The sequence below is a fragment of the Lissotriton helveticus genome, chromosome 12 (assembly GCF_964261635.1).
Source record: "Lissotriton helveticus chromosome 12, aLisHel1.1, whole genome shotgun sequence".
In the NCBI taxonomy this organism is placed as follows: Eukaryota; Metazoa; Chordata; class Amphibia; order Caudata; family Salamandridae; genus Lissotriton; species Lissotriton helveticus.
Genome location: NC_136073.1, coordinates 838,680,647 through 838,705,610, shown reverse-complemented (window position 1 = coordinate 838,705,610; position 24,964 = coordinate 838,680,647). Strand labels below are relative to the sequence as shown.

At 43.6% G+C, this 24,964-nt stretch overlaps 1 protein-coding gene across 3 annotated transcripts in view; it reads right to left on the bottom strand.

The window, feature by feature from the left end:
• JSRP1 (junctional sarcoplasmic reticulum protein 1) overlaps positions 1-24,964 on the bottom strand; it is a 176,753-nt gene that overhangs the window by 30,318 nt on the left and 121,471 nt on the right. For all 3 annotated transcript variants that reach the window (XM_078670985.1, XM_078670987.1, XM_078670984.1), the window contains 3 exons: positions 14,243-14,396; positions 11,291-11,443; positions 4,739-4,833 (listed from right to left, as the gene is read on the bottom strand). In XM_078670985.1, coding sequence (XP_078527111.1) covers positions 4,739-4,833; positions 11,291-11,443; positions 14,243-14,396 — 402 coding nt within the window. The remainder of the gene's footprint in view (positions 1-4,738; positions 4,834-11,290; positions 11,444-14,242; positions 14,397-24,964) is intronic.

Genomic DNA, 24,964 nt, shown 5'->3' with positions numbered 1-24,964 from the left:
GTTCAATTCTACTTGATTAGTAGAGTAGAGTGACCTTTAACATGAGAAGAACACGGTTTACTGCCTCATGTTACATATTACATTTACTTCACACAAGGAAACAACACTTAATAGTGGAGGTCACTTCAATGTGACTTTACCTTACTGCACGAATGTAACTCCATGAATTCTGGTTTTCAAGAAATATATACCTCACAGTACAAACGTAGCCCCATGAATTCTGTTTTTTATTAAATATATTCCTTACGGCACACATGTAATTCCATGTATTCCAGTTTTCACGAAATATATACTTTACTTCAAAAATGTAGCCCCATGAGTTCTGGTTTTCATGAAATATATACCTCCCTGCACACATGTAACTCCATGAATTCCGTTTTTTATTATATACCTCACTGCACACATGTAAACTCATGAATTCTGGTTTTCAAGAAATATATACCTCATTGTACAAACTTATTCCCATAAATTCTGGTTTTCAAGCAATATATACCTCATTGTACAAACGTATTCCCATAAATTCTGGTTTTCATGAAATATATACCTCACTGGACAAATTTCACCCCCTTGAATTCTGGTTTTCATAAATGCCAACCAAACCACCCCGTGAATAAAAACCCCATTAAAACACAACTTTCACGAATCACACCTGGATGCCTTCCTCCGCCCAGGAATCACTATGAGGCACATTTGTTTGCAGATCCACACTATCACTCATTCATCATTCATTCATGCAAAGGGCTTGGCATGCAGTGCAGTGTAGGGCACCACACGGAGAGGTACTTTAGGCCTGAGGTTGGATGGAGGCAATCAGAGAGGCAGGAGCAGATCAGGGTAAGCGTAGCGGATAACCACCCTTCCCAGAACCCAATGATCATACAAAGAAGCGGCCTTCTAAGCCGCGCGCGCCTGTCTGTCGTTTCCGCCATGATGCAGGGGTTTCCTAGAAAGCATAAGTGGAGCGGACATCCTATTAATGTCTCATCAGGATTAGATATCTGCATGGCTAGGTCGAGGATACAATATGCACCCAGCAAATCCTATTTATGTCCTTTATGTGGGTCACAGAGTTCCAGGAGCTAGAAAATCCACCAGGCCATGTGAAAAGCAGCAATGCACTGACTGCAGGTGGAGAGGGAGCTTGTACCTTGCGTATGTGTTCACAAAGACAAGTGACACAACGTGTGACTTGCTTACCTGATCCACATTGTCACAAATAAAAGTTACCTGACACCATGATCATAGGAATTTGGGTTTAATATAGTTTACGTCCACAATTTTGTACCCTATGCGGTTGTGACGGATGTTTTCACTGCACCTGATATAGTTCTTACGATTAATCCTGTATTTTACGGTGCCCCGACGAAGTCTTTTTTACAACTCGGACTCTCTGGTTCTTGATATAGTGCTTGTTTTCGTTTTAACCCAGTATTTATGGACCCATAATGGTTATTCTGTACTGTTTTATTATGTTTTAGATGGAGATTTTTTAAGTGTGTTTCTTGGACTTTTATGGTTTTCTTTGTAATAATCGAATAAAGTGTTATGATGATGATGAAATGTGCAGTCTTTGATGAACTCAAATCAATGCTGGGACAAAAATGTATAAGATGGGCCATATGCTGCCTGGCGCTCATTAGGGCTGCAGGTTTTACCTATGCATATAAAACATGCTCGCTTTCAGGCCCGTTTATGTACATACATTCTGGAAATCTTAAAAAATAGGACAACAGGAAAGAGGTTTACTATTGAGGGGATATTAACCCGTTTACCGCGGCAGCAATTACGCCGCGGTGCGGGCGTTCTAAAGGGTGGGCGGGGCTGCGTCGGCCAACGTTCGTTCACAGCACCAAGGAGGGAGTGCTAACGGAGTAGTAAAGCAACCACGAAAACAGAAGGCAAGGGCACCGGTGCAACATTTCTAGCAGCACAAGTATTGGCAAAGCCAATGGGTCTGGTTTTACTTGAGTCCTGACTTAAACAATTACAAAAATTGCATTCTATCACAATGCATCAATGAAATATATAATTTAATGTGTGACGATTTAGTGTACTTTGAGATGTAAAATCGTGCCCATACATTGTAATGCAAGCACTCTGTTGGAGATGGAAGGATACAGCATATGCCATTTGCATGAGGTGAGAAGGAAATACTTCGTTTAGCGCAGTCAAAGCTCATTCTATGAATAATTTAAAGAACTGGTAACAGGTGAGCTGTCAGGCCAGACAAAAAAGTGTCAGTCGCCATCTAGAGCACAGGGTACTAGTGCGAGATGGAAGCCCGCAAAAGGACCAAACCACCCTACAGCAGCGACATCCGCCTCACTTGGAGACCATCCATTTATCATAAACCCTGTGGATGTATCCAGCATTATAGACATAGCTGCCAAGATAGCCTTTGTCAGTCTGACACCATTAGTAAGTCCTCACTTTTTAGCCAACACTGTTTGCCCTAGAAGACTTCTAGATTGTATGATGGGATTTTTCTATACACATACCTCTAATGTATAAGGTAAAGTGTCATGGATACTGCACCAGAAAGACCAAAGGTATGGAACACGCGGCACAGAGCTCCACGCTGACACAGACATTGGGTCCGTAAGATGGCCCTTATTTATGAAAACCAGCAGAGGTATTTTCTTGCAGAGCAGAAACTGCAAACAAATGTGCTTCCCATAGCCAGGCTCATCTCAGCCATCTGACGGCTAGTCTAATGTTGACTGAACAAAAATGAGCATTGATAGAGACCTGGGCCATGCTGTTGCATTTCTAAAGGCAGATGCAGAGTTACAGAAGAATTCCTTTCCTAAGGCTAGAAGTCTACAGCCTGTGAATTAGATCTGGTGAATGTTGGAGACCAGAACAACAGGTAACAGATAACCTGCACCCCATGAGAGACCAGGGCGGCAGACAGTGATTTCTGTGCCAGGACTGCCAGGTCTAGATTAATTCTAATCAAGTTGCACTGAGTACGTACAAGGCATTCAAGGAAAGAGAGCCTAGAAGACTGATTTATTTCTTAGGTGCGGCACATACCCATAATCGGAGATTCTGCTCACCGATATCCCTGCACCAAATTCCGTCAATCTCATAACGAAAGCCTCGAAGCACTAAATCAGAAGAGAAACTGCTACTCCTTGACAGTGAGCAGGTTGAGCTACTCCTTTACAGTGAGCAGGTTGAGCTACTCCTTGACAGTGTGCAGGTTGAGCTACTCCTTGACAGTGTGCAGGTTGAGCTACTCCTTGACAGTGTGCAGGTTGAGCTACTCCTTGACAGTGTGCAGGTTGAGCTACTCCTTGACAGTGTGCAGGTTGAGCTACTCCTTGACAGTGTGCAGGTTGAGCTACTCCTTGGCAGTGTGCAGGTTGAGCTACTCCTTGACAGTGTGCAGGTTGAGCTACTCCTTGACAGTGTGCAGGTTGAGCTACTCCTTGACAGCGTGCAGGTTGAGCTACTCCTTGACAGTGTGCAGGTTGAACTACTCCTTGACAGTGTGCAGGTTGAGCTACTCCTTGACAGTGTGCAGGTTGAGCTACTCCTTGACAGTGTGCAGGTTGAGCTACTCCTTGACAGTGTGCAGGTTGAGCTACTCCTTGACAGCGTGCAGGTTGAGCTACTCCTTGACAGTGTGCAGGTTGAACTACTCCTGGACAGTGTGCAGGTTGAGCTACTCCTGGACAGTGTGCAGATTGAGCTACTCTTTGATAGTTTGCAAATTGAGCTACTCTTTGATATTTTGCAAATTGAGCTACTCCTTGACAGTGTGCAGTTTTGGCTACTTCGTGACAGTGTGCAGAATGAGCTACTCGTTGACAGTGTGCAGCTTGAGCTACTCCTTGACAGTTTGCATATTTTGATACTACTTGACAGATTGCAGATTGAGCTACTCCTTGACAGTGTGCAGAATGAGCTACTCCTCTACAGTGTGCAGACGGAGCTACTCTTTGACAGTGTGCAGAATGATCTACTCCTTCAATGTGCAGATTGAGCTGCTCCTTGACAGATTGCAGACTGACATACTCATTGACAGTGTGCAGAATGAACTGCTCCTTGACAGTGTGCAGAGGTCAGATGTGAAAGTTACCTAAGCGCTCTCATGATACAAGTGCTGTCCTGCTTTCATGTCCTTGGGTTTGCCTAGCCGAAGTTTCTAAGAGAAGCGCTCTTTCGTAGAGGTATTTAGGTTTAACTTCGGAAGAACGGATGAAATAAAAAAGCTTGTAAAAAATAAAACGTCACTTCAAACACCAAGCTAGAGGTGAAACTGCATGCAGTCTAGTGAGAGAACCCATAGGAAGGAAACCACGAGCTTTGATGACAGTAACAAACCTTTCATAAGGAACAAATAACATTTCTTCAACACAGAAGATAACAACTTCTCACTTGCATGGATGCTGAAAATTACAGGTCTTCATTAGGTTTACTTACAAAAAACTGAAATAAATATAAAAAATGTCCCTCCATACAACTTTTCCTATAACATTGATTGCTTTGTCAAGACAAGATCTTATTTTAAGAGCAGAGACCAGAGGAAGCTCTTGGAAAAAATGCTCCAGGAATACATTAAGCTTTTCCAGTTCATATCCCCAGGGCATATCACTTTCCACTTTCACCACCACCCTGCCTCCTGACCTCCTGCCTGCCCTGTTATTTCTGGATCAATTATCTCAGATGCCTGGTAGAATACAATCCTTCCTGCCAGCTCGGCGAGCCCACCGGGGGCAGCTCTTCTTACCAGCTCGTCAGGAGGGACCACTGGAAGGCAGCACTCTGGTGGCAACAGCCGGCCATTCCCCAGCTCCGGCAGCTCATCGTCAGGGTCCACCACATCTGCAGAAGAACACAATTGTATTGTAATTGCATTTGTATAGCGCTTACTATCCCTAACAAGGCGTCAAAGCGCTTTTTCGGTGAGTAGCACGCTACTCCGGAACCCATAAAGGATTAGTGGTGAATTAGTATAGTGAAAATATGAAAGTAATTTGAGTGGTGGGATTGTTAGTCAGTTATTTGGATGGAGAAGTATGGTGGAAGGATAGAAACGGGAAAAAGGTTTGCATTTATATAGCGCTTGCTACCCTTGATGGGGTGTTGAAGCACTTTTTCGGCGAGTAGCACGCCACTCCGGAACCCATAAAGGATTATTGGTGAATTAGTATAGTGAAATATGAAAGTATTTTGAGCGGTGGACATGTTAGTCAGTTATTTGGAATGAGAAGGATAGTGGAGGGATGGAGAAGGGAAAAAGGTTTGCATTTATATAGCGCTTGCTACCAATACAGTCAGACCGTTGCAAGTATTGCAGATTATTTGCAGATTTACCTAACTTCTCCTATTAGAAAATGCTTTCCCTGACTGCGATCTTTCTGAATTCTCCCGGCTTCATCATCATCATCGCTAGAAGATTTTCAGCTCATCGCATTAATTTCAAAGTTTGCTGTGGCTGTCATGCTAAGGGAGTCGGCAATGTGGAAGTTGCCAGGATAAAGGTGGCATGTCAATTCTAGTGAGATGTTCAATCAGTTTATCTTTGCAGATGCACCTGGGTCACTCCATAATTTAAAACAAAAACATGCTTGCTATTATTTCAATAAAAACCTCGCTATACCCTGTCAAGCGACCATATTCAGTCCGTGAGCTTAGCAGCAGGGAAGGCCCTCTGGGCTGATTTTCTGTTCGCACTTACCATGTCATTTTGTACAGTTTCTCTTTTAATACGTCTTTGCTGAATCTCTAAATACATAGTTCAGTAAATAAAAACAAGTAAGTCCCCTGAAGTTTTCAAATTATTTAAACTCAATGGTACTCAATTATCAGCCGCAGAAGGACGAAAGGCTCTGTGGACCTGCAGATTTTAACCTGTGACCAGGAGATGGAACACAGATCCATACAGCGGAAACACTAATAAAATGAGGTAACAGACCCTGCTTATTGTATAAAGAGTGGGAAGGATTTGGAGTAAGTATGAACCTCCTGAACTCTAGAAGTGGGCCACAAAGGGTAAGCAAAACTTTTATCTCTTGCCACTAACTCTATCATAAGTGCATGTGTGGAGAAGTGTGGCTCAGTGGTTAGAGGCGGCAGACCCGGAAGCTGAGATCAGCCGTGGACCAGGGTTCGATTCCCCGCCTCGGCGGGTCTCGGTCTAAAAAATTCCACGGACTCGACAATTCTCGCTCCGGTGCCTACTCGACTCACGGGGTCACACTCTGCGACTCTGGGCAATAGCTTGCTTAATCTCCACTACGGCCCCTCGCGGCGGGATGCCTGGCTTTCACCTTGTGAATACCCTGCCGGGGTATCTCACAAGGGAATACCAGGACGGGTTCCCTAAGCAAGCGCCTTGAGACCCCTGGGTGATTCGTGCGCTATATAAATCGAAATACATTTACATTTACATTTACATTGCAGAGTGTCGACATACTGCAGGGTAAGAGGCAAGGGTTAAAAGTGTGAGCACTAAGGTGTGGATACACAAATTGTTTTATTAAGAGGGCCACATCTGAAGAGGTCTGCACTTCACGAAGGATGTACAGAGCGCCCAAAGACCCAAAGGGTGTCCTGGTGCTAAGACTAATAGCTAACACAAAGAAGAACCAACTCAGAGAAGTAAACAAGGTGGAGAAAAGGCAGGTCTTCAAGGCTTCACGAAAGGGCAATAACTGACTGACGTCACAAAGACGGGATCACAAAGAATTAGACATTTTAGCAGAAGTAACTGAGAAGGCGCTTTCCCTCATGCGAGAGCCTGACACCTAGGACCTGAAGGAGAGGATCATCGGAAGAGCGCAGAGTGGCAAGGATGGTACAGAAGAAACGTTTGCTGAGAGGGCCCAGGATATGTTTAACACAGAAAAGTAAGGGCCCGATTGATATCTTGGCGGACGGGTTACTCCATTAGAACGGTGACGGATTTCCTGACCGTCGAAATATAAATACCATAGGATATAAATAGATTTATATTTTATATCTCTAAAGAGACTCCCTATCACCCACGTGCGGTAGAAAATCTGAGGCTATGAGCTTTCTCAGGAAGGTTCCAGAGGGTGAGGCTGATCTGATTGGTTGGTGCGCTATATTTGGGTCTTTTTTACAAAAGGAGGCATATAGGCTACAAAACAGAATGAGGCCTAGGCCTATTTTTTCCTTTTTTGTACCTCTTATGGTTTATCTACCTATATATATATATATATATTTATTATTTACAGAGGCTCCCATTCGGACGACGGGGAATGATACAAGCTATGGGAATCTATGAAAGTTCCAATACTGGGGCAAATCCGTCACCGTTGTGATGGAGTAACCCGTCCGCCAATTTCTAAATCAAGCCCTAAGTGTGAGGGGGGATAGAGGTCTGAGCTTCTTAAGCGTACTTCTACCTGGTCAGGATTAAGAACCTGACCACCTGGTGTCGTTGGGAAGTTTCTTCTTTGAAGAAAGAGACGCGTCAAGGACTTAAAAGAAAGCAATATCCTTGGTGCGGACCTCGATGATGTAAATTAGTGTCACAGCATTGAAAGATACTATGAAATCGAGGGGTGCCTCAAATACAAAGATCAGCTCAACATTACCACTGTTAAGGTTTGGATATAGATGATGACGAAAGACATTGCGTCTCAAAGTTATTTAATTGTAGATCGCTCTGAAGGCTCGCACCTTGATACTGGAGGAAGCACGAAAAGAACACCTTTGAAGGACGTCTCTAGGAGGTCAGGTGGAGAATAAGCAGAACATGAGGAAAGAGTTCAGGGTTTGCCTTTCAGTCAATGGCTGAAAATACACTGCCTAATGGACAAGCTGCACCTAATAATCGTGAAGAAGGACCAATTTAAGGCCTTTAGAAGTTCCCTCTCTGGATTTACAACTTGAAAGGACAGTGTTACTGGAGAAACCATGGTTTCCTTTCTTTCAGGGTCTTGAAATCAACTGCTCTCCAAAGTCAGTCGTCATCCATGTTTTGAGATTTTGATAACCAAACGAGTTAGTTAATAATGTCTATTCCGTTTCCTTTTCCCCATCCTGTGGTTTCACTTGAAGAGCTTTTATCACAGAAAAGATATCGCGTCTTAAGTTAAAAAGTGCCAGAGAGTTCCAGAATTCTGACTGACCCTGACAGGGATTGTTATTGCAGTGAAAAAATCTAGATTGTGAGAGAGAAAACAACACCACAACAAGCCAAAGGTGCTGTGCAATTCTCTCACAAGAAGTAAGAAGTATAACAGAGATGATGCTCTGGTGCCCACAGCCTTAACGGGGCAGGGTAACTGTTGTATTCTGTGATCTCCTAGTTCCTTGCTGCTCGGCCTGTGTGAGTGTGATGCAATAGAAGGTTCATGAGTGCATGGTTGGAATGAGTGGGGCTGAGCAGCAGGATACTGGTCCCGGTGGAGCTGTACCATCTTACCTGTATCTGAATAAACCTACATAATCTACACTACTGGCTACTGGACTGATTACCTACTAGGGCCTAACTTTGTTTACAAAAGTAACATTTTCCTAAAGTAGCTTCTGTCTATATGTTAAAACAGACTACACTGGATTCCATTTTATGCCAAACAGAATCACATTTTTCTGTAACTATTGCATAGATAACAGACTATGATGATAATCCGCTAAGGCAGAAAAAGGGGTGAATTCTGAATTCTTTTTCCTGAAAGGGTGTCTCTTCCAAGGCTTCTTATCAGTGGCAGCATGTTATTAAGGATCCATGAACCAGAAAGGTGCCACCATGCTTGAAACACTGGACAGGTACCGTGTCTCAATCCAGTAAGCAAGCAGAAAATGTTTCGCTTTCAGGTCTTTCCTGAAATGGATGAGGTACCGTTCTCCCTTAAGACTTGGAATAATTGATCCACATACAAAGAAACTGGTTTTCCATTAATGCTCTTCTTGCATACTTTAACCATTCCCTGATCCTCTTACTACATCTCCCGGCTCTCAGAGCTGCTGTAGGGTGTTCTGAAACAGACCTATGGAAGGGCCAAAGTGGCCATAAGGTTGCAATACCCGAGCTGAGATGTTCTGTGCATGTCCACACTGGATGACAGCAATATGTGATCAGAAAAAAGGAACCAACCCTCTTATTTTGAAAAATGCATTTTTTGTAGAAGTTTGTTACTAAAGTTTGGGTTAACTTATACGGACCCATGGGACTTCAGCAAGCTTACTACCCGAGTTTAACCAAAAGCATGTCATACTAATCGCTTTCAATTACAGTTTCCTCCAGAATTTGATTCCTGGCACATTTCATCTCATAATTGACAGAACAAGCCAGTTCTGCAATTTATCCAGAAATGTAATGGTCTCGAAGGTGACAAACCACCATCACTTTGAGGTGTAACGTGGCAGCCTCTTGTCCTATAGCCGAAGTTCTTTGGTGCTTCGGGCTACTCTAGCATCGCCCTGCAAATATGTCGGCGATCAAACTACATCAACCATTTCCATTAACCAATTTCTTGTTGAGTGAACACTCCTAAGTGGTGTGGCTATGCCCACATACACCTCACGGATAAAGTCCGGCAAGGCCAAAACTGATCATGGGTTGTTTGCGTTCCCGTAAAGAGTGGATATAGCCTGGCCATTCGTCTGGACTGGTCCCACTGGAGCAGACCAAGAATGGTTTTCATCTTTTTGTTTCCCTTGTGTAATGAACAGACAAGATGAAAAATGATGGCATGGAAGGTGCGCAAAGTAATTACAGTTCAGTCAGATTAATTCAAAAATATTTATCCATCACTTTTTTGTTCTCCCCCTTTAAGGTTAGAGCAAAAAGAGGCTGATGCCTGGCCGGATAACCTTTTTATTGGTCTGAGCTCGCCTTTCCACAGACAATGATTATCAGGTAGGAGCAGCAGGCTGTATGGACTTACTTGGTTGGTCGCAATGACTGCCCCATTGGGGCAAAGACTAATACTGGCAGCGGAGCAACACTGAGTGTCCTCTTGGGTGAAAGGCCAACGGCGTCTCGGACAATACCTTTGGGAGATAGCCACCCATATACCTACGCACTTTGATGCTTCCCAGACCCCTCCCTCACTCTTTGGTCCTTCGGAGGCTTCCCCAGCCCTACCAGCCTTCCAGAGGAGCAGGCATGTTTGGAAATCTTCAACTTTCCCTAGAAGCCAGTCTGTTTGAAAAGCAGTCATATAGCTGCCAGTGTGCGAAGAGAGACAGGGGAACGGGACAGACTGTGAGTGGGAGGAACAGCATGAGGGTGGGAAGAAAACCATTTCCGTACCCAAAAAAAAGTCAGCCAGCTTTCGCCTTCCTCGGATGAAGGACAGAGAACTCAAATATTTTCTGATCCCTGCTACATCCATCCACCACCTTCCCTATGCTGGTAACACTGGACAGTTAACCACACTGGCCTGCTATTTCACGAACCATGTACTTCGGACAATCAACAACGAAATAAAAAATCCCCTAAGAAGATACCAAAGTGACAAACCAACAATGGAGAAGAAAATTAAGGAAATTGATGATGGCATTTTCAGTTTAGGTATTACAGTCTAAAATAAAATTGTAAAGACATATTTTTGTTTACTTTTAAAAAGGGTAATATCGTTTGGATTAGGGTTTGGAATAAAACTGGGGTTTGCCCTACGATTAGTTTTAGACTTAACATTAGTTTTAGAGTTACAGTAATATTTTTGTCTGGACTTAAGTATGAGTTCAGTGTTTATGGCTAGGGGTGTTAGGCACTTCAATAATTTTAGGAATCAACACAAGTTTTCTTTGTTATATGTGATTATTTCAAATCAAATTGAGAAAAATACAATTAGCTCCAATCAGTTAAAAAGCAACTTTTATTTGGCCAAAGTGTTGTGGCCTGAGTTGCTCAGCTGGTCCTGCATACTAGGACTTGTAGTCCTGTCAGCCCATTGTGAAATCAGGACTACAAGTCCCAGAATTCAAACAAAAAGCCTGGATTTTATGAGCTACTCACGCGCCAGCCTGGAGAACCTGAGAGAACTAAAGTTGGGTGTTGAGAGTCAAAGCTAATGCCAAGGTGATAAGGGTTTGAGGGGCAAGTAGTTGGAGTTCTCTCAAACGAAACAAGGCCAAACAATCTAAGACATGCTAAAGCATTCAGACACACTGCATTTTGAACCGAAGGGTCAATTTAAAATGAATTGCACTCAGCAATATGAACAATAGACAAAGAATCGCTTTTCAACATTATCAGTTTCTTATCGTTGCCTTCCTTCTCAATTACCACAAAGACAGACCCTCACTGTTTTCTGGAGAGTTGCCAAAGATCCTTTAGCTCACCGTGGCTGAACCTTACCTTGCAAGATCTGGAAGCCCATGCTCAAGAGAGCCAGGAAGGAGGCCAACACTAGGCACTTGTTCAGCGAGATCCAATCCCAGGGCTCGCGCTCTCGCATGGGTCCCAGAGTATTGGGCTCAAGTTTCTTCTTGATGGGAACTTGCTTGGAACCTGAGAAAAAACCCGAAAAAACCCATAAACGAAAAGCCTGTGGACCTAATTCCAAATCAGAATCTTATACATGGATCTACCAGCCAAATGGGGATTACAAGTAAAGGGGGAACACGCAAAGATGTCACCAGCAAAATCCTGGCTGAATGAGCAGGTTAAACGTAGACCACAATACACACATCTGTGCGGAAACATAGATTCCTGTGGTTATTCCACATTTTACAGGGCAAATGTCAGATTTGGGTAGTAGTATCACATCTGTACATCACCGAACTATGTGGTATGAAGATTTCCAGGTGCTTTATGATCACATCGGGAATCCTGTGACGCATGCATGTGAGACAAATAGGTAGACTAGGGGCTCGGTGGTGTTTTTGTGACATCCTTTTTATGAACGTGGCCATTCCCAGAGTAACTGAGATCAATCTGAACACAGATGTCTCCCTACTTAAGCCCTGTCATGCAGGATACTTATTCTGTTCACTCTGATAGCTGTGGGCATCTATTTTCTGATGCCCTGTATCATTTGCTGCATTTTGCAATCCTTAAAAATATCCCAATGCCATGTGGATTTATCACATGGTGTATGTTGCCATTATTATGCACACCGAAAAGTTTTTTCAAGTCATCAGCTTTCCTCACTGACCTCAATCTCACGGTTTTCGTGACTGTATTTTCATACTCGCCTTTGGAAAAGTGCCTAATCCCTGGATTTTTGATGCCAAAGGTGAACCAGTTTCAACCGAGCCGAGATTCAACGGCTAAGGCTTCTGCACTCTCCCAATCAGAGCGAGCTGCCACCAGCATTCCCCCTCTACCCTGACTGGGAGGCATGTTGCAAATGTAAGGTGAAGACTAGAGATCACTGGTGACCCACTGCGTTCTCTATGGAAATGGCTAACTAGGCTTGCCTCTAACCAAATGTGATCTCCTGTCAAGAGTCACAAGCATTGTTATTGTTATTTGACATCTGTATAGTGCAGCAAGTGCCACTGGAATCCTATTCGTCTGTACAATCCCTGAAAGTGTATCAATGCTACTGAAACAAGGGGGCACGACTACTTGGATTTCTGCAGACCCCTAAGATGATAGTTGTTTGGAATAGTAAATACCAGCAAGAAATCATGATATAAACAAGCATTTGCATAACTATACTTACCTATACATGCTTACCTTGACGATATAATGGTAGTTGATATTCTGCAGTCAATATTTTTGTAGGGTGATGATTATCACCTCGATACTGTGGTGTACAACTGTTACGGGGCATTGTGTGATGAAATATAAAGATAAAGGTCAGGTTCCGGAAGTTGGAGGGCTTAACATCAAATATGGCTGGTTCAATCACCTAACTTAAGAAAGACAGAGGAAGTTCTGCCGAGTTCCACCGATGCAATGTGATGACTATCACTCGCCTGCAGGATAGGGTAAAGAGGCTGGCAGCCCAAGGATGCTGGCCGACATGTGAACTGTTGGATGATGTCAATTGCAAAAGGGATGAATCTATATCGGGCCATTCTGCATTTTCTTGCCAGCACTTCAACAAGGAAGGCAATGCAGGTGCCACGATGCGGGGACAATTTTACGTGAGAGTATGCACGGTGGTTAAGGGATAAAGAACACTTAATTTTGTCTTGAAGTTCTATTGCTAGAAACTGCAGATATATTCTTTTAAAGGACTACTACTCTATTATGTCTCTTCAGGGTGAAACAATGCAGTTCCCTTTAGTTTGTTTAAAGGGACAGGCTGAAGGCGAGAAAATATGTTCAGCCATAAGAAAAGATTAGATGTCTCAAGCCCTCTACCTTTCCACGGAGTTCAAAGAAAGTCATCAATGTACCTGTTGATCTACAAACTATGAAGATTTAAGATTTGTTAGTTAAATAAAACCTAATTTCAGTAGTATGCTTGAAAAAAACCTACAACAGTTGCAATTGCCAGGATTCTGGCAATCCTTTGTGAATTTCTCTTTCTGACAATCTGAAGAAATTTTCCATGCATAATAAAAATACATGCTGAAGAATTACACATGTACACAAATACATGTTGAAGGATTACACATGTACAATTGTATTCTCCAAGGGAATTTTCTTTTCTCCTTTTCTCCATAAACCACTTTTTCCCCCACTGCCAATTTTAGGGTTGTTCCCTTCCATTTCCCGCCCTGGCAAGGGATTGACACCTCCCATTAATAGGACAAAATCCCACGGGGTAACAATGGGTTGGAGAGGAGTTTGTGAACACACACAACGTTTGAGGGGTTCACAAAAATATGGGTTATTCCGGCCATCTCACACCCTTCCCCTGAACAGCCCTCACTATGGTTAGTAGATTTATTGAAACTGAAATAGCCTTTATTAACAAATGCAAAACCACTTCTGCAATACACAGGATTTGATTTTACACTCCTGAAAGGCAATATGCATATGTAAATAAAGTGTGTTTATATGTGCTGCAGTGTTTTCGGTTAGGATCTCCACGCCACACCATGGAGTCCTAGATGGGTGAATCTTGTGCTCCCTCATGGAACAGTGATAACTTACAGGGATCAGACAATTATTGATACCAGGACCCTTATGGTCCTCACTGAAGTCAGCCACCTGTTGAAAGAAAAATACTTTTTCGAGAGCATCAAGAATCAGCCCTGGCTAATTGAAGGACATCTAAAATGTGGTCCACACTACTACTCTGTATGTTAAGCAACAAGGGCAAATGCATGGGAAATCTTTTTGCCCGGCTGAGTTGTGAAGGTTGCTGTCTTTGCAGCTGTAGCTCAGCAGGTCTGCATTGTGGCTTACTAGGTTTTGGTTCCGCAGTTCGTTTCTTCGGGGCCTTGCTGTTCATCGCTTCAGATGCTGTGCCACTCATATCACTTGGAGTCTCCAGAAACTCTTCTAAGTCTTCGGTTATCTGCAGCTCATACTTCTTTCGCCTTTGGTCCTGTTCTTCTTCCTGGGGGGAGAATAAAGAAAAGGATGAAGTTAGTTTACGGCCTGTGAAATTGAGCACTTTTCCAATGTTCTACCAGTAAAGTAGATTACTCGCCTAGTTCATTACCCTCCCAGGACTAGAATGATTCCCACTTTAACTGTTTCTACGCTAAAGTGTGTAAATATCAATGAAGGGAAAGGTATGGAAATTAAAAAGGAGATTGGCAAAGGATGCATGAGTTAAGGACGCCCTGACAACCTTCTCTTTTCCACAAGGAGTACTAGCGCACCAACATGTGGCAAACCTTGGATCTTAGGCAACCTTTTAGAGGTGCTTATGTCCTTCTGTCCTTCAGAGAAAGAGAAACTTCCCAATTGCTCCTTGGTTCCAAGACTGCTATTAGTTTCAACATTATGAGGATTTACCCACTTGCAGCCGATGGCACTTGAAGCTGGTAAGGAGATGAGAACTCTAATCCAATTTTCCCTTTTCCATTATCCTTTCCAGCCTCCTGAGGGGTTTACAGCAAACTGACCTCATGCTATACGCCTACTATTCAGTTTATAGGCCAACCAGAAAGGTGTGGCATGCACCAGTCTACGCGGTGTCATGACAGAGTTAATATGTATTACATCTCTTAACATATGCTAACATAAATCATGTTTGAGTGTTGAATTAATTCACTTATCATCAGGATCAAGATAAGGAACTGAGGTTTCTTGCTTCATTCAAGCAAAGCAAGCAGAATAAATTTGAATCTTTGTGTGCAAAAATGCCACATCACTTGTTTCTGTGTGGTTTAGGCCGGAGGGGAAATTCCTGTTTTGTCACCGTTTTCCGTTACAGCAGTTGCAGCTACGAGATAAAACTTTTTCTCCTGTGAGAGATCTTGCTAAGGCTTTAGCTACTGTACTAATAGGGTTCTGAATGTGTGTTGTATCTTATATAGTTTCCCTGTTCCTCTCCCTTTAAATATTTTGTATACGTTTAATTCTGGCACATGGCAGCTGCAATAAGGTTCTGAATATAACTGGAACTCTGCCAGATGGACTTGTCTGTCTGAGCTGTTTGGTACTGTGCCGTTGAACATTAAACTCATATCCTTCAACTTTCGGGATTTTAACTTATTTTCTTGATTCCAACAAAGTACTATCTATTAACGCATATGAATGCTTCACATGAAAGCATTGTGTTCAGCTAAATGTTGCATCATGGGATTTCGATTGAGCGGGCCCCCCACCGGCTCCACCGAAATGCTATGAAAAAAGCTATATAGGTTCTCCTTAAATATGGCAGGACAGAAAGAGAAACTAGAAGCTGGTGAACATGCTTCAAGTGGGGGCATTTAAATGAGAATCCCTTTTAGAAAAGAGAAAACTTAATGCTTGATTGAGAACTCGCCAGACTGGTACTTCATCACAACAGTGACGGATGTCATGTTATGTTATGTTATGTTACTTTAATTCTTTTATAGCGCACGGCAACTCCAGAGGAGCATCCCGGCGCTTTAGCAAAGAAAGGAACAGCAAAAAGCAACCACACAACAAAAGGAAGAGGGAAAGGAACTGTTACCTAAAAAGCCATGTCTTCAGGTCCTTTCTGAAAGCAAGAAGACAAGGGGCCGATCTCAAGGACAATGGTAATTCGTTCCATGCCTTGGATGTCAGATAGCGGAAGGATCGACCTCCCTGACGAGCACGGCGAATTACAGGGACAGTCAACAAGGACAGACCCGATGACCTGAGAGTCCTGCTTGGCACATACCTGGAAAAACGTTTCCCAAGATATTTGGGGCCAATACCATGAAGGGCCTTAAAGGCCACCGTCAGGCATTTAAAAAGGACTCTCTTGGAGATAGGTAGCCAATGAAGGGTGTTCAGTAAGGCAGTGGCACCAGCTCTCCTCGGGAGTCCAAAGATGGCACGGGCTGCCGAATTTTGGACCACTTGCAAACGGGTCATAAGATATTTCGGTAGACCCACAAAGAGAGCGTTTGCGTAGTCCAGTCGCGACCCGATTAGTGCCTGAACGACTGTCTTCCTGTGGTTGAGTGATAGTAGAGGAAGAAATTTCCTCAACATCCGTAAGATGCCGAAGCATTTCCCAACAGTGGACGAGATGTGAGGTCCAAAGGATAAGTCACAGTCTACTATCACCCCCAGATTTTTGGCCTTAACAGCGACTTTGTCAGGAGGAGACATATCCAGTGGCCACCAGGATTTCCAGTCAAGTTCCGGTGCGCAACCGAAAAAAAGCAACTCTGACTTGTCAGAGTTGCATTTCAAGCCATGACCTCTGAACCACTCAAACACCGCACCAAGGCAATCCCTGATCTTTGTGCCGTCGAATGACCCAGCCCTGTCACAAGTGAACAGGAGTTGGGTGTCATCGGCATAAGACACGATCTGGGCGCCAAAGGATTCCGCGACTTCCGCCAGAGGGGCCATAAAGATGTTAAACAGCATAGGGCTGAGAATGGAGCCCTGCGGAACTCCCACCTCTAGCGGAGCCATATCAGCGGAAAAAGGAGGCACCCAGACCGTTTGTCGGCGGTCGGCCAGAAATGATTTTAGCCAGTTCCACACCGTTCCACGAAGGCCACACTCCCAGAGTCTTACAAGGAGGGCATCATGGGGAACGGTGTCGAAAGCCGCCGACAAGTCAAGCATGACTAACACGGCCTTTCCCCCCAGATCGAGTACTTCCCTGATGGCGTCCGTGACCTCCAGCAGAGCCGACTCCGTGCTAAAATTAGTACGGAAGCCGGACTGCGAGGTGTGCAACAGGTCGTTTCCTTCGATGAAGCTGGAAATTATCCTGTGCACATAACGCTCGGCCACTTTTGCCATAGCAGGGAGCAGGGAGATTGGCCGATAGTTAGCATGTATCAGGGGGTCCAAGGTGGGTTTTTTGAGCAGCGGTAGAATCATGGCTCGCTTCCAGGCCTGAGGCACCTTCCCTGTCGACAAAGATGTATTCAGCAGGGGGTTCACCAAGATGTTAATGGCGGAAGCCACTTTCCCTAAGCATTTAGCCGGACATGGATCTAATGGAGAGCCGGATTTCAGGCTAGACAAAAGCTCCAAAGATGTACTAGGATCCATAGAGGGGAATACAGAGAGGAAAGGGCCATGGTCTTCCACAGGACATGGTAGCGTTAGGTGGCATGGATCAGATTGCACACTGGAGAGAGAGGCCTGGATAGCTCTGATCTTATTGACAAAGAAGGTGGCAAGTTGTTGTATCCACACATCAGTATGAGTGTGGTTGGGGGTGCAAACCACAGGAGAAATAAAATCCTGGACCACTTTAAAAATTTCTTTGCAGACATTATCAGCCTCATCAATACGGTGTTCAAAATAGGCCTTCTTTTCGTCCCAGATAGAATGATGATAGGCTTTAATGGCTGCCCGAAATTTCAATTTCTCTATTGAATCGTAAGCCCGCCTCCAGGCCCTCTCAGCCCTTTTACACTCCTGACGTTGTAACCTCAGCCGAGGGGAGAACCAAGGGGCTGACTCCCTACGCCCTCCGGATTTAGAGCTTTTCTTGGGGATTAAGGACTCAAATCTTGCTAAAAGCCAATTGTGTAGGTGGACAAGATTCTCCTCCAAACTTCCCAAGAGAGGGCAAGGAAAGGAGATGAGAGCCTCAGATAACATGTCCGCAGAAAGTAAATGAAACGGACGTGAAGTTCGCGTAGCTGCATTTTTCCTCACCCGAGATAGGGCAGTGATAGGGAGAGAAAAAGAAATTAGAAAATGGTCCGACCAAAGAACAGGCTGGATGGAGCCGACCGAAATGGGTTTCGTTGAAAATACCTGATCTAAGGTATGTCCTTTATTATGTGTAGGGCCTATCAAAAAGGGGGATAACCCTAACGAAGTCGTGGTATCAATAAATTTTATAGTGTCTGGGTCACAACTATTGTCCATATGGACATTAAAGTCTCCAAGAAGAATACAGTGATCCGATCTGATACAAGGGACTGCGAGTGCTTCCTGTAGTTCGTCAAAAAAAGGTCCTAATGAACCAGGGGTTCTATATACAAGTATCCCAGTACAGGCCTGGAGGGGGGAGAGATGTAAGGTGAAACCAAGTGCTTCACATCCCTGCAAATTCTCCACCGGGAAAGTAGAGCAAGAAATACTCTCTTCCACGATAAGAGCAACTCCACCACCTCTGCCCGATGTTCTATCCCTCCTATGAATGTTGTAATTCGGGGGGATGGCATTAGCCAGATCTGGAGCAGAAAAGTCACCCAACCAAGTCTCGGTCAAAAACAAACACGTAATGTTTGACTTATACAATAAATTCCAAATGTCAGTGGAGTGGCGATTTACTGACCTGGTATTGAGGAGGAGAAATTGGAAGGGGGCAGATGTAGTGTCAGGCCCGTTTGCAACTGCAGCTGGGAAACGCCAAGCACATAAGGGACAGCCTTTCCTTAGTTTCCTACCACCAGGGAAAATATAGGAACAGTTTCCTCGAGGGAGGCGTAAAGCAATAAGCTCAGCTGAAGAGTACGTCAGCATACTTAAAAGATTAAAAACAGCAAGGCCGTAATAGTACAAACCACAAAGCAAAACCTGCAACACCGTCCAGCCCCGTCCGCCTCCGGGACGCTGACGGGCGCAGACGGGCTGGACTCTGGCGTGACTCCGGCGCTGTGGAGGCGCCCCCGCTGCGCGATCCCGCTGCGCTCGCAAGGGAGCTTTATGTAGGCTGACTTCAACTACCCACAGAGCGCTAGTCCGCTCGAAATCCCCGCCCCTCTACTGGCCAAACACCACTCAAAGATGGCGGCCGAAGATTAAGCCACCCCGGGACACCGGACCCGCTACAGCAGCGGTGGTTACACTATTATTGTGCAGGTAAGAGGGAGAGAACACCCGAGTTAAAAACAGGGGATACAAATAATGCAGAAACAAAAATAGAAAACAGGTCAATTAAAAACACAGCGCGATGAAAAGCGCGAGGTGCGAGCGCTATGCTGGGCAATCCTTTACCTGAATGAGGGAGAGCCAAGGACCGGTCGCCTTATGTAGGCTGACTTCAACTACCCACAGAGCGCTAGTCCGCTCGAAATCCCCGCCCCTCTACTGGCCAAACACCACTCAAAGATGGCGGCCGAAGATTAAGCCACCCCGGGACACCGGACCCGCTACAGCAGCGGTGGTTACACTATTATTGTGCAGGTAAGAGGGAGAGAACACCCGAGTTAAAAACAGGGGATACAAATAATGCAGAAACAAAAATAGAAAACAGGTCAATTAAAAACACAGCGCGATGAAAAGCGCGAGGTGCGAGCGCTATGCTGGGCAATCCTTTACCTGAATGAGGGAGAGCCAAGGACCGGTCGCCTTATGTAGGCTGACTTCAACTACCCACAGAGCGCTAGTCCGCTCGAAATCCCCGCCCCTCTACTGGCCAAACACCACTCAAAGATGGCGGCCGAAGATTAAGCCACCCCGGGACACCGGACCCGCTACAGCAGCGGTGGTTACACTATTATTGTGCAGGTAAGAGGGAGAGAACACCCGAGTTAAAAACAGGGGATACAAATAATGCAGAAACAAAAATAGAAAACAGGTCAATTAAAAACACAGCGCGATGAAAAGCGCGAGGTGCGAGCGCTATGCTGGGCAATCCTTTACCTGAATGAGGGAGAGCCAAGGACCGGTCGCCTTATGTAGGCTGACTTCAACTACCCACAGAGCGCTAGTCCGCTCGAAATCCCCGCCCCTCTACTGGCCAAACACCACTCAAAGATGGCGGCCGAAGATTAAGCCACCCCGGGACACCGGACCCGCTACAGCAGCGGTGGTTACACTATTATTGTGCAGGTAAGAGGGAGAGAACACCCGAGTTAAAAACAGGGGATACAAATAATGCAGAAACAAAAATAGAAAACAGGTCAATTAAAAACACAGCGCGATGAAAAGCGCGAGGTGCGAGCGCTATGCTGGGCAATCCTTTACCTGAATGAGGGAGAGCCAAGGACCGGTCGCCTTATGTAGGCTGACTTCAACTACCCACAGAGCGCTAGTCCGCTCGAAATCCCCGCCCCTCTACTGGCCAAACACCACTCAAAGATGGCGGCCGAAGATTAAGCCACCCCGGGACACCGGACCCGCTACAGCAGCGGTGGTTACACTATTATTGTGCAGGTAAGAGGGAGAGAACACCCGAGTTAAAAACAGGGGATACAAATAATGCAGAAACAAAAATAGAAAACAGGTCAATTAAAAACACAGCGCGATGAAAAGCGCGAGGTGCGAGCGCTATGCTGGGCAATCCTTTACCTGAATGTCCGCCGAAATATAAATCCCATTACATCTGTGGGATTTATATTTTAGCGGACAGGATATCCGTCACCGTTGTGATCAAGTAGCCCGTCTGCCGAGATCTAAATCAGGGCGAGAAAGCAAAAGACACGCTGTTGATGGACTGAATGCAGAACAAATCATAACATTCACCCCCAGTCAAGAGATCTGGGTTGGATCCATCATTCTTTTGCTCACCATGCCACCCCAGTTTAGACTTGGCCATATGCAAATCAGTCTTGAACCTGTGCCTCATTGGAAAAGTCCAGCCCGAACTGCCAACCCAGGCCCTCCCTGGACCGGAAAAAAGGAGCCTAGGACCGGTTTCTGGGTTTCACCCTTCATCAGCCAGGATAGCTTGATGGATTTAACCCAGATCTCTTGACTGGGGGTGAATGCTTTGATTTGTTCTGCATTCCGTCCATCAATTGTGTGTGTTTTGATATCTAAATCAGGCGCTTAGCAATATATGACACAATAATAAAATCCGACAAGGCAAATACGGAGATCAAGACTCATTGACTTGGGGTGCGCGATGAATAATGTCTAGGGTCTATGTTTGATTTACCTTAGTAATATTCATATTCGCAGTTGAGATGTTATTAGTTATTACAGTTGTAACTCTAATTCATTAAATTAGCACACAACAACAACTATTAAATAATATATGTATGCACTGATTACAGGGTTTCAATTCAGGGTACATTATCAATACCTTGCAAGATTAAGAGCTTTTCTGGCAGGTCTATTAGATTCTAAATATTCTCACACTCCAGCAACATAAACCAGAAAACGGGTGGGGAATACCCGTCCATCTTCTTTCTGTCTAGAAAGGCAAGAACCTCCTTTAGGAATCCAAGGACATCTAGATGTTGTGACCTCCAAAAAGAAGGAATGTCATAGCAGAAGACTTGGTGAGCCTTCTGACTTCCAGTCTAAAGGATGCAATGCATCAATCTTCTGTCAAATGCCAAAATCAAACACAGTCATAATGCGAGTGTCTTCTAGAAGCAGGAACTTTCTGTCAATCATGGAAGCAAAAGAACTGTTTGGATATAGAAGTATACCAGACAGTGGAAATGGTGCTGTTATTACGATACACATAACCGCTAAGATCCTCTCTAGATTAATAGGCCCGCGTCTTGAAACCACCTCTCCAGAAAAACCGGAAGCCGTTCGAGATAGAGACCAAAATGGTGCACAACGTCAACAAGTTCATGAGGAGAGGCTGAAAAACACAAACATGAATACACTGACACAAAGTAGGGATAGGAAGGTATCATGACGCTACTGGCACTCTGAAAGAGGTGACAGCTGAAACAGGGCGACAGCAAACCGATGCTAAAAATGCAAAGGCAAGCACAGACAAGTGAAACCACGAAGAGACAAACACAAAGACTACTATATAACATTGACTTAAAGGGGCTGCAATCTGCTTTATAAACTATAGGGTTTTAGGAAGCATTTCTTTACTCCTCTTAATCAAGGAAGTCAGGTTATGATCATTTAAGAACTACTACACACCCACCAGTGAACCATGACAGCTACCAGTTTGCAAGCAGAATTACGGAAACAACCTGGACTGAGGGCACTACGGCTACCTGCCAAGTTGGCCAAGACTTGTTGAGCGCATATGTCATTCACCAGCAAGACAGGACATGCCAGTTACAGCAAAACTTCCAAAGGGCACCGGACAAGACACTGGCGGACGAGGTGACCTGAGGCCAGCATCCGCCTATGCTCTGTTGATATCTATCCCCTGGCACACACATTCCTATCAGGCAAGGACTAGGGTGGTGGGGCAAAATCAGAAAGCTCAACAGAAAACAAATTTTAATTTGCTCAACTTGATGGGTGTAATGAGGTGATTTGTACATAAACAAACTTTTTTTTTTTTAAGTTTTTGAACCGCAAGCATTATGTCTTCTCAGCAATGGTTTCCAAATCTGGGTTTCAAAGGAATTATGCAATACTGAAGAATTGTTTATTTCACATGATTAACACAATTTGCATTGTCTGTATTAACTACAGATTTCAGACAATACAATCCTAGAAATTCTTACAGTATACTACAAAATACCACATTATCTTGCGGAACTGATATCGCTTTACTGTTTACAACATACTGCAATACAAAAATACATCATATAATGTTAAGTGGTTCTGGTGATATTAAGAACCCATTGGATCTCAAAGCTGATCATCAAAGGACAAGAATCCACCAACTGAATTTTACAACTATATTGTACAGTTAAATGTTTCTTATTTGGTGTATGCGGAAAGTGAAAAAATAGAGCAGTGCAATAGGGCCACTACAATTACGGTTATATTCAACTTTATAGGAGCCATTAAAAATACATTTGTTTGGCAATAACTTTCAAAACCCTTCATTAAGTTCAACTATTTGGAACAGCACCAAGGATGCACATCTAAATGTGCACTTTGGGATACATTTCACAATGGTGATATTTCAGTTAGGAAGCTGATTTGTGATGTTACAACTACTTAAATGTGGGCTTCTTTGCAGAGCATAAACCTGACATAAGCATTTAAATTACATGCCACGTTAAAATATTGTGCAAATGGCGTCCGCCATTTCAGAAAGACTTATTTGTAGCTTGGTTGTGCGACAAAGTCATGATAATTGAGCATCTGAAATATAATTCATAAGCCTGATTTTCAAACCCAACTACACGTGCAAATGACTTTATTTATGAGTGTAGGCTGGCAAAATATGAACTTGTCCCTGTGAATCTATTTACTTTTCATGTAATATTGAACTACCTTCGTGTAATATATAAGTGAAAGACCATGCTCCTATGGGAGGTGAGTAGGCGTTCTAGATCAGGGATTCCCTCAATAGATAGTAGAAAGCAGCACACCTCTACTTTTGATGGTATTTACAACTTTTTCTCATTGCTTTTTCAAGCTGGAACCCATTAGATGTTTACTTCTCTCTTGGACTGGAGTAAATCCGTGTCAATTGAAGGAATGGGAAGAAAAAAACGAAAATTGTTGGAGAGTTTTAGGGGAGGATTTATCTATGGAAAATATATTTTATTTGCATATTTGAAAAAGTTAGTAGGTGAAAATGTATATTTGTTAAGATTGTTCACACGAGTATGATATGTACGTTGGATAAATACTTTGGCATGAGGAAGACAGTGTTCCTAGATAAACTTTCACCTTGGCACATTTTCGCAAACTTTTTGGCCCTTTTAAGCTTCTTTCGAGATTTTTTAAACAAAGTTTTTTGTGAGCAGGGACTTTCTCGCGATTTAGCGATTACAACAAATAAACTGAAAAGAGGCACCTTCTTTCGTGACATAAGGGGGTAGAGCTAGAGAAGCATGCTACTCACTCCAATTCTTCAGATTTAGCTACAATCTGGGAAAAACATTAAATGGGGATTACCTAATGAAGCTGGTACGACATTCACTTCATTAACTATTGGTGTAGAGTCATATAGAAACTACACAAGATAACATGTACAAAAACAATCTAAACTTGTAGTGAGTGAAGTCGACGGACCACTGAAAAAGGAATATTCAAATTAAAATATGGAAAAACTACATATTAAAAAAACACTCTGGCAGCTTACGACGTGACCTGCGATTGATGTCCCACACGATGTGGAAAGTTCTAATGACTTCTGGATTGCCAGTCAGGTGGCCACTCCTGTAAAAAATACTAAATGTGCTTTATATTGTCTTGATGATTTGTTATCTGATTGTCGTGTATGCCTGTACTTGTTGTAAGTAAAAATTATAACTTTACAACAAAAAAAATAGAAAACTCTTCATTCTGCACCACAGAAACTATATATATATATGGTTAATTAATGTACATATTATGAGTTTTATATCCATTCTAAATTAATAGGGTTATTTAAATATGTATGTGTTTGAGGTGAAGTACTTTCCCTACTGTTGCTTAGACTGGAGTAGGAATAGTAATTTTTACTCATCCGAAGTCCAATGCTTTCCCTTCTGTTGCACAGACTTTAGTGGGAACAGTAAATCTGACCCCTACGATGGCCAATGCTTTCCCTACTGTTGCACAGACTGTAGGTGGCATAGTAAATCTTATCCCTTGTAAGTCCAATACTTTCCTTACTGTTCCTGTTTGGAGTGGGAATAGTAAATGTAACATATGTGAAAGCCTACTCTTTCCATACAGTTGAATAAACTGGAGTGGAAATAGTATAGCTATTATTCCTAGATTCCAATACTTTTCTTAATATTGTTTAAATATATCTATTTT